General features: G+C 48.6%; 1 protein-coding gene across 4 annotated transcripts in view; it reads left to right on the plus strand.

The window, feature by feature from the left end:
* plxnb3 (plexin B3) overlaps nt 1–17,500 on the plus strand; it is a 52,857-nt gene that overhangs the window by 9,890 nt on the left and 25,467 nt on the right. The window contains exons 1-2 of one of the 4 annotated variants that reach the window (XM_077004039.1): nt 5,197–5,381; nt 14,113–15,262. In XM_077004039.1, the coding sequence (XP_076860154.1) occupies nt 14,129–15,262 (1,134 nt within the window). In that variant the 5' untranslated portion in view covers nt 5,197–5,381; nt 14,113–14,128. Of the gene's footprint in view, nt 1–5,196; nt 5,382–14,112; nt 15,263–17,500 lie in introns of those variants that run through there. The other 3 variants (XM_077004041.1, XM_077004040.1, XM_077004042.1) reach the window with 3 other exon arrangements.

The following is a 17,500-nucleotide window of genomic DNA, read 5'->3' on the forward strand; positions in this document are numbered from 1 at the left end:
TTTCATCCGTAGTTATAATTGTACTGGCTCTTTGCTTAGGTGCTTTTTTTTGTTGGTATGTGGTGATTATTCTTTACGTTAAAGTATGTGTTATGATATAGGATCATTTCATCATCATTTGAAAGATGTATCATTTCATAGCAGAAATTGTTCTACATAATTGTTCTACATATCATATATGTACATATGTACATATAATATCACCAGTGGGTTACAGTACATGCAGTTCATTGTTTGTTACACAGTGTTACAGAACCTGTGTGCCGTGGGTAGCCTGACCTATCAAGTCGTTCTTGATGACTGCCCAGGATTAAGGGTTTTTCCTGAATCCTGGCAAAATATGGGAGGGGAGGGGCTCTCAATGGGGGGAGGGGCTCAGCACGTATGCCTCTCAGCACCAGTGTTGGGAACGTTACTTTAAAAAAGTAATTAGTTATAGTTACTCACTACTTGTTCAAAAAAGTAACTGAGTTAGTAACTGAATTACTCTATAATAAAAGTAACTCGTTACCAGGGAAAGTAACTATTTGCGTTACAGTTAAAAAAAGGTTATATGCCAATTAAGTTTTTTTTTAAAGCAGTTTTCACAGTCAGTTGAAATGAGTAGATCAGAAAATTGTTTAACTTTTGATATTTATTGCACATCCACAGACCAGTGCAGGATAAAATCCTTTAAAATCCCAAATCTTTGAAGAAAAAAAAAAAAGCAAAAGTAAACAGTTACACTATATAAAGTGCATTTACATCTATGAAATTAAATTAAATTCTCTCAACCTGAGACAACTGGTTTGTTCACAACAGAAGTAAACTTAACAATAAAACCTCTATTCTTAATTAAATAAATCAAATACCCAGTCTGGTAGACATTCAGGAACTTCAAGTATTTTCTTAAATAATGTTTGTAGCGTCTTGAAAATGCTAATTTTCTTCGGCTTGCTTCTGACGCCATTTCTGCCTCTTCTCCGTTTGTGTCGTGTGTCACTGGTGTGCTTCGGCACGCGTGTAAAATCACTGGCTCTGATTGGCTACCATAACGCTGCCTTAGCTAATCGCTTACTGACTTGTTAAGTTAAACAGGTGTTACACAGAGAACTGTGACCTATCGAGATCTGTTACTCCTCACTAGCCTGGGCAGCGGTCCGCTCGCATTAGTATATCAATATATAGTAACACACCGCTTTTAATGACCAGTAACGTAAACGGCGTTGTAACGACAGGAAAAGTAACTAATTATATTATCCCGTTACTGACAAAATGACGCCGTTACCTAACGCCGTTATTTTTAACGGCGTTATTCGCAACACTGCTCAGCACTGGGGTCTTGGGTTCAAGTCCCTGTCTGAGTGGAATGTCCATGTTGTCCCTGTGTCTGCGTGGATTTCCTCCCACAGTCCAAAAACATAGAGGTAAAAAACATGGAGGTTAAGTAAACTGGCGTTCCCTGACAAATTCTCCCTGAGTGTGTGACTGTGTGTCTCCTCATGTCCTGTAAAAACAGTTGTCTGAGTGTGTATGCTTGTATGCCCAGTGGTGGATGGCGCTCTGTCCCTAGGGTCCTCTTCCCCATTCAGTCCCCTGGGGGGCTGTGGATCCCAGTAGACAGTACACTGTACGGAATTGGCTGCTGCTTCTCGCCGGCGTGTGATTGGTCGTGTAAGACTTGTACCTGTGTTAAAATTGTAAAGCGACCTTGGTTATCTTGAAAGGCGCTATATAAAATCGAACATTCATTCATATCATGTGCAGCACACATGAGCAGTATGGACCCCCTGTGCGGTCCTCATAAGTGCTGTTAACAGGTCAAAACACAACGTTTGGGTCTGGAGTCAAAGCGTTTAGTCACAGTCCATGAAATACTGCAGCATGTAAATGTGATTAAGGCCTGTTTGCATTTCTGCGGATCCGGGAGCAATCGTCTCTCCTCACTCTCGGAGGACTGAATCGAATTGTCCTCAGAATTATTATTCTGCTCAGGCCTTCCACTCCGACAGACGCACGGTTGGCTTGTCTCGTCAAAAGCAAGCCCTGCAGAGCAGAGCAGGGGTCGGAGGTCATGGGCGGCCACAGTGGCGGCATTGAGAGCTCGCCCGAGCGCCGTCCCAGACGAGGGAAGGTCGCGGCGCTTCCGTTCCCCACGCACACTGGCCAGCTTTATGGAGTCCCGCTTTGGTTCTGTGACAGGCAAGCACGCTTCAGCTGGGACAGAATGAGTGAGGACCACTGTGTGGAGGGGAGAGAGGGAGAGGGCCATGGAGGACAGACACGCACCGGGGGTGGGGGGGGTTGCATAAAACTGGAACACAATCAGTATCTTTCACTCATTCGCTTAAGGGTATGCACACACACACAAGTACACTTACATGCATGTACACACACACATTTGTTTTCATTGTCAGAATGTGTCACATGTATGATGTATAATTAACTATATGTAATAGCATTCTGCTAAGCCTGACCCTAAAGATGTGTTTGGCCTTTTACCTTTAAAACATGATTTATAAAAAATCTGAAATAAAAACTAAAATGTATTTTAATTTCATGTATTTTCATTTCTAATTTTCTTCATAGTCAAGGCAGTTTACAGTCAAACACAGACACATGCTCACACACAAACCTTGCACTCAAATGGGTTATATGTCCACCATTTATTAATTTACAAAAAAACAGTCACACACTTGGAGTCTGCAGGGATGAACTCTGACCCCTGACTCCTACTCCAGACTACTGAGTATGAGCACCAGCACTGACTGCTGTGGTTTAATTACAGGTCATGTCATGAAATCTGTGTGACTCCAGTGGTCCATATCGTGGTCCCCATGTAAAGTGACTGTGCTCAGATTGGTAATCTTTAACCTGAAGGAGATTAAATGAACGCAGTGTAACATCATCGACATATCACTGACACTGAACAGAAAAGTAGTAGTGTGTGCTGTGTGTGTGTGTGTGTGTGGGGAGGGGGGGGGGGATCTGGTTCTCTGGGCATTTCCCTGTCCTGCATCTGTGCAGCTGGGTTTCTCTGGTGTTTTCACAGGTGTGACTTTGTTGCGCTGAGCACATGCACTGCTGTTCTAAGCACCGCTGCACAGAGCAGGTGGTGCAGCTTCTCACACCACCCGCTCCACACACGCAGCCTCTCACACCACCCACTCCATGCACAGCCACAGGAAACCCGGCCGCTGCCGTCTGCTTCTCACAGCCGTCAGCAGCTTTGCTGTCAGAGGCCGTGAGCGACATTCACAGAAACCCTGCTCTGATTTGCTTCTCTGGTATTTTCAGGTTTCCCTGTTGTCTCTTTATTGGTGTGTGTTTGTGTGTGTGTGTGTGTTGTCCTCCTCAGAGAACCATACCTACCATATTCACACTCAATTATTCAAAACACAATTGATTATTGCTTTGAGGCACCATTCTGCAGTCCGTTCCAGAACGTTCCTTTGTGTGTTCTTCTACTCCTGCACGGACACACGGATGCACGGACAGACGGGCGGACTTGGTGAATGCAGCGTGTGCACGTGTGCGTGCGCGACCAAGCCCATTGAGTGCCTGTCCTTGGCGTGCCAACCGGGCGTGCTTGGAAGCAGAGAGCAGGGTTGCCTCTACCGAACAAATCCCCCCATTGTCTGGTTCCGAGCTGCAGCCCTTGGCTTTGGCAGTGTAAACAGCTCGCCGCAGACAACTGTTGGGCCGCTCACGCCTCTGCCAAGCCCGCGAGCATACGCTTCCCCCCCACACACACGCACACCGCTGCTATTCTGGACTCATAATTGCAGTGTTTAAAAAAAAAAAAAAAAAAAACCCACCATTTTATGCAAAGCCAATTGCTATTAATTGATAAGAGGCCAGTTTTTTCCCCGGTGCTGTGTTTTTAACTGGTGTCGCCGGCGCGCGGCGTGAGTGTGCCCCTCCTCTCTTCCCCCGCTCTCTTCATTATTTCGGGGATGCGTACATTTTTGTTCCACCTGCCAATAATGGTTTCCTCCCACCGTCAGACACATTTCCCCCCAATTACTGAGTGTCACCTCTTCACCCCACCCCCTCCACCCGCACGGCCATTCATTACCCTGTCTTCCTCGCTTTCAATCTGCCTGCCTCAGTCATTTTCTCTCACACACTCTCTCTCTTTCTTTATCTCTCTCTCTGTCTTTCTCCATCTCCGTTTCTTTTATTTCCGTTTGTTTACTTTCCTCATCTCTCCTTCTCTCCACATGACTTTCATCCTCCCCTTATGCCCTTTCACTTCTCTCCTTTTTCCCCTCTCCCCATCCCTCTCTCTCTACCTTTTGGTCTACTCATTCTCCTCATCTTCCTATCTGTCCATCTGTCTACTCGTCTCTCACCCTCCTCTTCCTCCTGTTCCTCTTTTATCTGGTGTGTGCAGTGGAAGGTCTTTGTGAGGAGGATTAATATTTTATAAGGGGGTTTGATGAGGACTCTTCACTGCTGGGCAAACAGTCCCGGCTGAGATCTCCCTCCATCTCCGTGCCCACCCGGCCAGAGCGCGGCTCGCGCGGCTCGCTCGAGACACCGTCCCCGGTGTTCTCCCGCCACCGCGGCTCCCGTTCTCTCTCACTCACGCTATGAACAAAGTGGCTAAGAAACAGCTAGTGATGTGGTTGCTTCACATAGGGTAATGTCATTTCAGGCCCTGCTAAACTCACTCTGAATGTTTGCAGATGTTTTCGTATCCTTTTAAACACACGGTTCATTTCCCATTTGTTTTTAATGTATTATTTATGTTTATGTTTTCTTTTTTGTTTAGCTTTTTTTGACAATCGACGTTGCACGACGTCAGCTTGCCTTCGTGCAAACTGTCGCAGCCGGGCGAAATTCGACAAATAAATCCAGGAGAAAAAAAATCTATTAAACATACGAGGCGTTTGGTTTGAGCAATGCTCGATAGTCCGCAATGTGACTATGTCAAACACCGGTTTAACAGAGGCAGACTGGTGCCAAAATTCATCTGTTGTGTCCAGCTGTGTCTCGAGAGGCGTGGTCGCGCGCCCTGCTAAAGGATCACTAGAGTCCAATCTGGGCGGGGGCGCGAGCTTTAACATGCACCGTGGCTTGTTTTAAATTCGCGCGTAAGATAAGGGAAATTAAATATTAAGTGAGGAGACCCCGCCTTTCAGAGGCATTTCATCTGCGACTGGCTTTTGGGATGTGTTAAAAGCCCCGCCTATTCCCACCAGGGTCGGCTCGCGCTGCTCTCTCTAATCTTAGCTGCTTCCCAACAATGTAACACACGCATAATGGGATTTACAGGGTCTATAGGGTAGCGACGGCTGCTGCTGTTTCTGTGCAAGGCTTTTGTTGTTGTTCTGTACGTGACAACAATAGTCTCCCTCTGTACTTTAACGAGATGAAACTCTGCGCAGCTGAATAAAGTAAGTAACGCAATGCACGAACTTTAAATATCCACGTTGTCGCTGCGTTGTTAGACCGATTGGTTTATTTCACTTTGCGTGGTTAACCGCTTATGGAGATGTGTGGTGGCTCAAACGTGAGTTGAGTGTGAGTGCATGGCGAACTTTTGTTGGCAGAATGCTTTGAATTGCTTTAGGCGTGGATTACAAGTTATTTGATGATCTGAGGTCAGCTGAAACCTTCACGGAGTTGAATGTTGTTATTGTTGTAATGTTGTTATTTAGTCAGTCTAAAACGGTGTTCTTCCGGGTTTCTTTGTCTGACCAGTGAGCCCAGGTTAGGTGTTTTTTTTTTTTTGTTCGCGAGCCATTGTGACGCGCGCGCTGCCCCTTCAGGTGCGCTCGCGCCTAAACCACCCGGAACATGGGCTCACCGGAGCCTGAAACGGGCCTCCGAGAGAGCGCGAGAGAGTCCTTGAGTTCTCGCGCATAAGTTCTATTTTAATAATCAGCACTGTGCTTTTTTAATATATGTATATATATCCCCGAGCCAGAGGAGAAAGCGTGAAAAGGAAACCAGTTTTTCAACTAATGCAAGAGCCTCTCTGTCATGCAATAATCAAATACTGTACCAGACTATTGGATGCGGCTCTTCCTTTGTTATATGCGGTCTCCATTTTAATATGTGCTGGGATTGAATTTGGGCGTATCTTAAAAGTTTTATGTATTTTTAGCAGTGTTATACGTTATTGGAATATTTATCCGCTCCAGAAGCATGCGGTATTTTTTATACGGTTACATTTTCCGACAGTTGCACCAATCAGCATGAACACCCACAAGACTGTAATTATACTAATATGACGTCGGTGAGGAGCCACATGCAGGAATCTGTTGCGCACCTTTGGTGAATCCATTAGAAGCTAATCAGAGAATAACTAGATATTTAATTGCACATGTATTCAGACCATTCTTCCACAGTGCCTCTGTAAGTATGACTAGTTATTGTATTAGCCTCATGGGAGGTGTAAGTGTGCTGTCACTCATTCGAATAGCAGAGACATGGTGGCAGAATCAAACTAGAATCTCTCCCACCACACACACACACTCACTTTTTCTCTTTTGGTTTTCTCACTGTCTCTCCCACTCCAACACGTGTATTTGCACACTTCTACATGCACACACACACACACACACACAGCTTATTCTTCTCCCTCTCACCTACACGAGAAGTCACACGCCCGCACGTACATGTGCATCTGCGTGTGTGCACACTCTCTCACACTCCTTCACTCTGTCTCATTATCACTCTATTGTCTCCTGTCTAAACACCTCGCCCCTCTCCTCCCCTCCCCTCCTGTCTCCCCTCGTCTGCTCTCGGGAGCTCTTGCGTTGTCTACCTTGCCTTCAGCACACGGAGGTGTAATCTTCCATGGGGCTCTAATCTGCTTCTCTATTGACATTCTCTTTTTAGTGTTCTGCATTCTGCATGAACCTCACACCAATAAACAACCCCACCCCCCCCCCCCCCCCCCCGTTAATTTGAAAATTTTTATTCCCCATGTGAATTTGTGCCTATTCCCTCTGTTCAAAGAGAGCTGTGGGCTTGTAAACTGTGAAGACTCGTAAATGTGTTGGGGAGCATTCAGACCTGCTCCAAACCCCTGCCTGGCACACGCACGCCAAACACTCCAACCTCACAGCTGGCTTAAGTGTTTTCTGACATTAAAAGGTCCATTACACAGAGTGGTGAGCAAGGCCTAGGCAGCCGCACCAACACAAAAATTAGCTGTTTAACTTGCTCTCTGAAGCCTGAAAACAAAACCACAGCTGTTTTAGTTGCTTTTAAAAGGCCCAAAACCAGAAATTGGGCTGTTTTGAGTTGCCTTCTGAAGCCTGCAGCACCATCGTTCAATAAACGGCATCGTTTATTGGCATTGGAGTGTTCAGGAAAATAACTGACTTGATAAAGGTGTCAGAACCATGAGGACAGGTGAAGACGTTCTAGATAGCCCAGACACTCGGCATTCAGTTTTGCAGGTCCTGATTTTAAAGGATGGTCGGTTCCACTGACTGATTTTTAAATAATTATTTTCTACAAATATATAGGGATATATACGGTACTTGTGGACACTGCACAAGTCCCAAAGTTAAGTTGACGTATGCGTCTGCATGTGTGTGTGTGAGTGAAAGTTATGCACAATTAAACACCTTAAAGGGTGATTCAACAGTGTATGTTAATTTATCGTTGTGTGGTGTATGTACCCATGTATTCATATCTGTATTTGTCATCAAACCGCGGAACTTCCAGCTTTATCTTGGCTTGCAGTCGAGCAGTGTGTTTATCAGCTCCCGTCAAGTAATTAACAGTGCATCGCCACACACAGATGCTTGACAGGATGGTGATGAAAGCCGATTGTGTGTGTGTGTGTGTGTGTGTGTGTGTGTGTGTGTGTGTGTGTGGTGGGGGGGCGAGAGAACTGGAGAGGAGGAGTGTGTGTGGCAGTGTGAAAACGAGAGCTGAGGTGATACCTCGTAATCATAATCATATGGCAGGAAGCCTCTTGATTTGTTTTTCCTTTAAGTGCAGACAGTGTGTCAGTTTGCACCAGGCTGTGGCGCTGCAGCGTGGAGGCGGTGATTCCTTCCTGACCCTGCGCCCGCCTCTCATCCACCACGGTGCCTTCATCTGATCAAGATTAAGTGTGCTGTGTTATTGCCGTTAAGTGTCGAGTCACTTCATCGTTACAGCGAAGTACCAATCTTGTCTTTATCGCGGCGAGTTATTAGAGCGCCATTCTTACCCCCCCGAGTGGTCATTAAGGGTCATTAGCATCAGAACGAGATGGCATCATCATATTTGTTTATTCTGAGAGGTGGTAATTAGACAAAGTGGACTGTGATTGGTTGGAATCTGCCTCCCCCACACCCCACACCATTCCGATGGAAATTCTTGAACGAGCATTCGGTAGTGCCCCTGCTAACCTGTGTTCGCACGCACCAATGACTTGATGATCTCAAATATTCCAGTGCATTTGAAATGTGCACAGAAATATTCATGGGCTCAGTTGGGAGGCATGAGGGGAGGATGAGGAAGAGGAGGAAGTGGGGAAAAGGACGGAGGACAGATTGAAACAGGCGGGAAAGATAGCGGAGTTTAGACGGAGAGAGAGAGAGAGAGAGAGAGAGAGAGAGAGAGAGAGAGAGAGAGAGAGAGAGAGCGACTGATGTGTTAGGAAACTGCCTCTACTGCACTGTTCCAAACTGATGAAATATTCAGGTGGCTACATTGCTAATTGCATTATTTGATCCCGCTGCCTTCTCCTTCCTCCCTCTGGTCTTCATGCGCTATTCTTTCTTCTTCCCATTTTCTTCCCTCTTTTTCTGTACTTCCTTGAGTATTAGAGTATTAGCCTCCGCCTGTTCCACCACCCCCACCCCCCGCCACCCACTCGTTTTGAGTATAGTATGGTAATGATCCCCCCCCCCCCACTGCATAGAGGTGGTGATTAAACCACTGCACACCCCAGGCGCACACACTCTCTCTTATATACACACACACACGTGCGCACACACACACACTTGGTGTGCTGACACTCTCATGCTTGGCATCAAAGAGACTTATAAATCCCAGTCCCCCCCTCCCCCTCATTCTCTATCTGTGTTCCCCTCCATCTCTCTCTCTGTGCCTCTCTCTCTCTCTCTCTCTCTCTCTCTCTGTTCTCTTTTCCAAAGGGGGAACTAGAGCTATAATAATCAATGGCTGTCTTCAGAATGCCTCCGTTGTCCTGAGATGCTTGTGCTGCTGCTGCTGTATGTCATGTGTGAAATGCTTGTGTGTGTGTGTGTGTGTGTGTGTGTGTGTGTGTGTGTGTGTGTGTGTGTGTGTGTGTGTGTGTGTGTGTGTGTGTGTGTGTGTGTGTGTGTGTGTGTGTGTGTGAAATGCTTGGTGTGTTTGTGTGTCTGTCATGTGTGAAATGATTTGTGTGCATGCTGTTCGTGTGTGTGTGTGTGTGTGTATATATATCTTGTGTGAAATGCTCATACAAGTCTTTGTGTCTTTGTGCCTGCTCCCAGTCGCACACTGGGACGTGTTGAGGAGCTTGCTGGAGTGGGTGTGGCTGCCCGTTGTGTGCCCTCATCCCCAGGGGTGGCATTCTCGCCTGCCCGGGCCAACGTGAACCACGCCTGCTTCACACGCCCCACTGCCTTCATGGCTCTTCCCATCAGCTCTGTGCAAACGGAGCCTCATTTGTATTCAGTGATTTTACTAATTTATGCTAATATGAGTGTTTTTCCATTAGAGTTCAGTGGGAAATTTTAGTTAGCATAGCTCTAGGTAGCGTAGCTCTAGGTAGCGTAGCTCTAGGTAGTGTAGCTCAGTTCGTAGCGTGCCCCTGGAGGCATCTTCCTCTAAGGAGCCATGTGTGTTCATACAGTCATGGCTGAAGCTACACTGGACCAAACAGTTCGGGTCACACGCAAATGTTTCTCACCCAGTCAAACAGCACAAACTGTCGTCTTCTGTTTCCGCACATACACTTTGTTACTTTGTATGGAGGGAGAACACGTGCACATCTTTTTATCTTTAGTGTAAGGTGTTTGCTTTATGTGTGGTGACCTTCAGCATTTTGTATGTGTCTGAGTCACTGTGTCTTATCTGTCTGCCATTAGGTAGGTGTGTGTGTGTTTATTTCAGTCAGTATTTCTCTCCTGCATGGTGAAGCCAAGCAGAAGATGGGACACACACACACACACACACACACACACACACACACACACACACACACACACACACTGTAATTGCTCAGACGCCTTTTTCTGAGGGTAATGGGTGGAACTTTTGACAGCAGAGTGCAGTGAGCCCAATATCACAGCAAGTATGTGTTCACTCCACACCACTGACCAGAAGAGGAACAGATGAATAATGGAGACAGAGAGAGAGAGAGAGGGGGGATAACAGCCAGGGGAAACTGTTGACAAGAGCGAGAGAGACAGTGAGAGCAGGAAACAAGTGGCTAGTGTCAAAGGTCAAATTGGGTATCTGAGTGACTTAATGGCTTAGAAAATTCATTACATTAGCGACAGTCTTTGGCGCTCCAGCGCGGTGCCTCTGTTTCCCCGCGATCCAGAAAGGTCCTGGTCCGTTCGGCAGACTCGGTCCCGACCCAAACCAGGCTGGCCGATTCCGTTACTATAGCTGCAGAAAACAAAATCAGCCGCGTTCTCTCTGCTGAGAAAACGGGGGAGTCGGAGCGGAGTGCAGGCACACCCAGCCCTGCTGTACACAAAGGTGCTTCTTTCTTTTTACTGTGTGTGTGTGTGTGTGTGTGTGTGTGTGTGAGTGGAGGAGGGGGGCTCTAGTTGAATGCTGATACTGCAGAAAGCCCTGTGCTGAATTTGAGCTGTGAAATTGGCTGTTTTGACAACGATTGAGACCCCCTGCACTCTATTTTATCAGCCTTTTTGTTCGGTACCATTGCCTTCCTGGGCTATAAACACACACACACACACACACAAGCTGTGCGACTTCAGACATCCTCTGGCTTGTCTGTGTGTGTGTGCATGCATGCATTTCTCCTGGCTGTGATTTCAGGGAGGATGTTGAGGGCGACACACCCTTTTACTACCCCCTACCTCCCTGTTCCACCTCTTAATTCATTGGCCAGGGTGCACCTTCTCCCCTGGACCAGCCTCGCTTTTCCTTACGTGTGGTGCATCAGAACTGTGATTTGTGTCTCTGTCATTAGTCTTTCATAGGAATCCTACATCTTTTTGTTTCCAGTCTTCCTTAGAGTTTTTCCTCCAGAAGCTCAGAGGAAGCATCTTCATGTCTTCAGTGTGCGGTAGCACCTGTGTAGAACATCTTCAGGTGTTTCTGCTCGGGAAGGCCTGCTTGCGCACCTCAGAGAGCACGTGTAGGTTTTTCACCTGTGCTGATCAATCAGAATGCAGATTTTTGAGTCTTGCACAAGATCCTCAGAAGCAGAACTCTGATCCTGATGGAAGGTTCTGATCCATGTTCTCATTGTTGGAGGAACTTCTAGAACCTCTACTCGTAGACTCCCTGGAACCCTAAATGCAAAATTTGACTTAACTGGGCATGCCTGACCCAAACAATGTATCTTCATCCTTTAATAAACAAGCTGTTTATCAAGTCTAACCAGAAAGTTCAACAAATCACCAGGATCCCTAGATTAGGAAACAATGCTACCGTTCAATGACGGCAACCAGTTAACACATCATGGAATATGTCTTCTGAAACTAATTTATTTAAATGAAAGGATGCAAGTCCCCCATCACACAACCAACAGATCAAAGATTTTATGCAAAACATCGAGCTGGAGATGAACCCTCAACGGGTCCAAATAACGGAGCAGATGTCTGTATGAAAGTGTTTTCTCTGGGAGACGTATAGTGCACATCTTGGAGTGTAGAAACCGTAATTTCATGACCTGCGTAACTGTTCACACAGGCTGTTGGAAAGCTAGCTTGCGTAATCTTACTGTCAACGCCGAACTGAAACACTTTCACACTTTAATGAGGCACCCATAATGAGGAGCCCATAATCACGACTTCTCAGAGTTCTTCTCAGAGTTCCAGTTTAAACCAGTATATACCTGTACATACCAGTGTATATACCTGCCTGCATCTTGTTTCATCTCGCACTACAGCACCCTCTTTCATGAGGATAACCCCCCTCCCTTCAGGGTAACGGTGCTTTCAAGCCATTGTGTTGCGTCTATACCATGGATAACACTGACAAAAAGCCATAACTGTTTGTTATATTTGAAGACGTCGACTTCCATTCACACTACAACCGTGAACGTCACGTTTTGTTTTCCTGGCAGCCGAGGGTTGCATCAAGGTTGCGTGGTTTGACTATAAGAAGCAGCACCACTGCGTGGAACCTCACCAAAAATGGCTAAAATAAAAGAAGCTAGCACAATGTAGTTTTCTTAAGACCAGCAGACCCTCAAGCTGGGTCACCTTTTTTTAAGCGAGGCAATTGCTTGAGAAAGCCTCATGCGTCGAGGGGGTGGGGGGGTTGATTCCAGCGGGGGGCACAGGGCGTAGGGCATGGGACGCCGTTCCGCCATCTCTCCTCATAAACAACACGGCGGAGCACGCCGGGCCTAATTGAAAAGAAGGCGCTAATCTCGGCAGCGTGTCAAACTGTCCTTTCATTGAGCCGAAGCTTTGAAGAGAGGAGATGCGGCTCCGTGGAGATGAGGAGGTAAAACGCTGTGCATACTGATGGAGCTCAGCAACTTCTCTCTCTCATCTTTCATATAACGGCGGCAGGCCCTCAAGACTTGGGCTTCGGCAGTATGAATTAAAGATGACTACTCTCCCCCCCAACTGCTCATTCTCCCTCTCTCTCCCTCTCCCTCTCTCTCTTTTGATAATTTCGTTCTAAAAGAGAAAAAAATATATGTATGTCCTGCGTTTTGGCAGAGATTAGTCAAGGTTCTAATCAGAGTGGTCCAGGTCCTGTGGGGGTTTTTGTAGGTAAAGTAACAGAGAGCTTCTGTTTTTGTGATTTCTCTTCTTCCTCTTGTTCTGAGCTGTTTTCAAAGCTCTGTACAAACTGTTCCAGGTGTCTTTCTGTTTTGTGTGTTTGTGGACTGGAGTGTGTTCGTGTGTGCGTGCGTGTGTGTGTTCGCTCGAAGCCAACATACACTAATTTCACAGCTTCATCAGATAAACTCGAGAAGCAGCAGCTACAGGCATCATGCATAATTTAGCACTTAACTTCTTAGCATCACTCTTTCTACCGCGTTCTCCACCAGTCACGCTCTCTCTTACACGGCCAGAAACTTTTCTTCCTTTTCTTTCCTCTTTCGTTCTATAGGGTTCTGTCTTGCGTCCTCTTCAGTCTCTGAGCTTTGGTTTTGTGGTCTCTCGTGTTCTTGATGCGGCCGCAATAAGGCCTGCGTCCGCCTTCACACTCAAACCCGCTCTCCTCCTGCGGTGGCGGTTGAAGTAGCCCTCGTTACGCAATGCACTTGGTCGGCCCCGCCCCGCCTCTCCGGAGTTGAGCCGCCCCGGCGTGTTGTTGTTGTCTGTTGAAGGCGCCACTTTGATTTGGGGCGGGGGAGGACGTGTCAGGTTTGGGCCACTGCCGTCCTGCGCTACCTGTGTGAAGGTGGCAGGACTTTGAAGGGCACGGGTCCGTTTGAAGCACTGACTCTTTGTGTTGATGCACTGTGCTGCATGCTGTCTGTGGTGTGCTTGTGTAACATCTCTCTCTCTTTTTCCCTCTCCCTCTCTCTCCGTTTTTCTTATGATTCACCCCTTCCCCTCCCTGCTTGGGTCCAACCTATCTGCCTTTCCTCCTTCCACGCGCTTCCTTCCTGTTAATATCCTACCACATTTTCCATCCCTCAACTCATTCTCCTGTGTGTTATCTCCTCCCCCTCGTTCTCCCTCTCTCCCCCTCCTCTTCTACTTTCCTTCTCTTCCTTCCTTTCATACACACTCCCCCCTCGCTTGCTCTACTCTCGCTCTGTTTTCCTTCGCTCTCATCTCTCTATTATCTTCTCCATTTCACCCTTTGATTTCATCCATTGCTCTTCGTTCTCCTTTTACCTCTCCTGTTCCTGCCTGCTTTACACTGCCATATTCTCATTATCTGTCCCACTCATGGTCTCTCTCTCTCTCTCTCTCTCTCTCTCTCTCTCTCTCTCTCTCTCTCTCTCTCTCTCTCTCTCTCTCTCTCTCTCTCTCTCTCTCTCTCTCTCTCTCTCTCTAGCAGGTAAGGGGGTGCCATGCCAGCCGCTGCTCCCCTTCTGCTCCCCCTCGCCCTCTGGTGGTGGCCTCCGGCATTGCTCCTGCTGTCAGCCTCTCTTCCCGTTGCGCTCGGCCGATCCCCCAGGAGCGCGGGCCCCACGGACCACGCCGCCTCCACACCGCTCCACAACTCCCAGCTCAATCACCTGCTGCTGGACTCCAGCTCTGGCCACATCTACGTGGGGGCGGTCAACGCCCTCTACCACCTCTCCGCTGACCTCCAGCTGCTGTCCTGGAGCAAAACGGGGCCCAAGCTCGACAGCCCGGACTGCTTGCCCCCCATCGACCCCAGCTACTGCACCCAGGCCCGGGACACCGACAACACCAACAAGCTCCTCCTCCTGGAGGAGCACGGGGAGGAGGGGCGGAGCCTGATCGTCTGCGGGACCGTCCTGCAGGGCATCTGCGAGAAGCGCAGTCTGCAGAATGTCTCGCGGGTGATGTACCAGACGGCCAACCCCGTGGACACGCAGTACGTGGCCGCCAACAACCCGCGCGTCTCCTCCGTGGGCGTGGTCGTGGAGGAGATGGGCGTACGCCTCATGCTGGTGGGGCGGGGCTACACCAGCAAGGGGCCCGGCGGGATCCCGCCCATCACCACGCGGCGGCTGGCCGCGCAACAGTCCGCCCCGGCCTTCTCGCACGAGGAGTTGGGCAAGCTGGTGGTGGGCAGCTACTCAGAGTACAACAACCAGTTCGTGAAGGCGTTCCTCCACGGGAAGCACGTGTACTTCCTGTTCTCGCGGCGTGACACGCGGAACACGCGTGAGTACCGGACCTACGTGTCGCGCGTGTGCGTGGGAGACTCCAGCTTCTACTCGTACGTGGAGGTCCCGCTCGACTGCTCCGCCGGCTACAACCTTGCCCAGGCGGCCACGCTGGGCGCCCGCCACGATCGCCACGCCCTCTTCGTCGCCATGGCCGCGGGACAGGCGTCCACGCCCACCCCCGTGCCCCGCTCGGCCCTGTGCGTGTACGACATGGCCGACCTGGACGCGGCGATACAGCAGACGCAGCGGCTGTGCTACACGGCCGAAGGGAAAGACGCCGGCGGGGCGGACGCGGCCTACATCGAGTACGAGGTGTCCTCCACGTGCCTGAAGCTTCCTCAGGTGAGTTCCCGTACCTGCTAACACCCCCCCCCCCCCCCTCCTCAAGCTCTAGGGTGTTGTCTGCCCGGTCCGAGGGCGTAAACAGCTGCTTCAGCGCGTCTGGACGATTCCTTTAGATTCTCTTGAAGATATTCATTCACTTGTATGAGACACTCTTCACTGAAGTGTATCTCAATAGCCATTCTTGCTGGTTAGTTAAAAGCCCTTAGCTCAGAGTCTGAGGACTTGGCCAACCCTTGTTTAAAATGGAAGATGATGGCGTAAGTGGCGGCTCCGCGTGCCCACGTTCACACCCAGCCTGGCGCGAGTTCCACGCTGGTGTTCAGGCCAGGAGAGGTGGGGGTGTTTCCCCCACTGAAGTGGCGCGCCTCGTCCCAGACGTCTGTGGGCGTCTGCGGCCGTCTGCGGGTGGCGCCTCCCTTTTAAACCGGAGCCAGATCTGACGGTAAGGAGCTGTAAGCTGGCGTGGGGAGCCGGCCAGCCCATTAGTGGGGTCAGGTCAAGACGGCGGGGCTCAGGCCTGGCGGGAGGCGGGACAGCTGGGCTCATGGCGCTGCAGCAGTTCCGGGCCGCCCTGGTTCCCACAGCTCTGTGTGAGTCTCAGGGTTTCTGGAGCTCTGCCCCACGCTCAAGCTGTCAAACATGGCCGATGGAGCCGGGGTGCTGATCTCCATTCTCCGTGCTCCTGATCTCTTAATGCAGAGTTCTCAGGCTGCTCTGTCACGTAGTAATGGCTGGTTTAATCAGGGGGATCAAGGGAGTATTGGAGTCTTATTTTTGAACCATAAAAAGTAAAAAAAAAAAAACAAACCTTATTAGTCGAATTTGAGCTGACTAATAAAAAAAGATGAAATAAAATTGACACTGATCCAAATAAACCTGGTTTTTGTAGTAATATACGGTGTGGGACTGCATCAAACAGATATGACAGATATGTTGGTAATAGGATAAAATGGTGATTTTGACTTGCTTGCAAATGTAAGAGTGAAGGAAACATGCAAACTTCAACAAAAAAATCAAATAAGTTTTTTTAATAGGCTGTAGGGGGCAAAACAGGGTGTGTTTGCATCAGAGTTTTATGCTGTGTGTGTGTGTGTGTGTGTGTGTGTGTGTGTGTGTGTGTGTGTGTGTGTGTGTGTGTGTGTGTGTGTGTGTGTGTGTGTGTGTGTGTGTATCCAGCTTTGAGGTGCAGCTGGTTTGAGTTGTGCTGACCCATATCCTCTCTAACCTCAGTTACACTGACCACTACACACACTCCCACACTGCACACTGACCTCTGAGCCACTAAACACACACAAACACATGCACACAAACACACAGGCAATTAGCTTACACACCACAGTGGCATATGTAACCCCAGCTGAACTCGTTTTTTGGTCTCATGGATCATTTTGGCTGTGGTGTTGTTGAAATTCCAAGACCTTGATAAGCTCTTCTGTATTTCGACCTGCGTGTTTGAGTTGCTGTTTGCAAAGTCTTAAATCTTTTAAAAGTGTACTCGTAAAAACAAAAAAGGGTCTTTTATTTAGTTCTCATCAGTAGACTTGTAGTCTACATTATGCTTTAGTTAAAGTCTACACAATACTGTGTGTGTGTGTGTGTGTGTGTGTGTGTGTGTGTGTGTGTGTGTGTGTGTGTGTGTGTGTGTGTGTGTGTGTGTGTGTGTGTCCGCTCTTTCCTTTAATGCAATGCCAGTGTTCATATGCTCCTCTTGGTTCCCTAAGCTCTGGTATTGTCTGTGTATCAGCCGGTCTCAACAGCTGCAGGTGTGGAATAACCCCGAACAGAGGCCAGCCTCGCTCGCTCGCTCTCGGGCCACGGCCGCCCGCCCGCAGCTCCCCGGCGTGAGCCGCTGACCCGTTTGACGCACGCTCGCAGGAAAAGGGATTTGGCCCTCTGTTTTTTCCCCCCATTCTGTTCTTCGACTACATTGATTCAGCTACATCGATTGTCCTCTACTTGGTGAATAGCCATTCAGGTGCTGCCATGGCACCGCCGCCCTGCTATGGAGAGCTCTTCCTTTGTTTTGGTTTTGTTTTAGTTTTTTTTTCCTTTTCACGCTTGTCGTTTAATATGTTACATTTTAACACGAATCGTTCATTATTGTGAATCGGTCAGACGTGGCCCAGCTGGTTAGCGGCCTGGCGCGGTCGACTTGGAGCAGGAAGCGGTTGGACTTCACAGCTGGCACAAAGAGGAAGCGCTGGGTTACGGTTTAATTTACCCCTCCAGTTAATT

The sequence above is a fragment of the Brachyhypopomus gauderio genome, chromosome 4 (genome assembly GCF_052324685.1).
Source record: "Brachyhypopomus gauderio isolate BG-103 chromosome 4, BGAUD_0.2, whole genome shotgun sequence".
Lineage (NCBI taxonomy): Eukaryota > Metazoa > Chordata > Actinopteri > Gymnotiformes > Hypopomidae > Brachyhypopomus > Brachyhypopomus gauderio.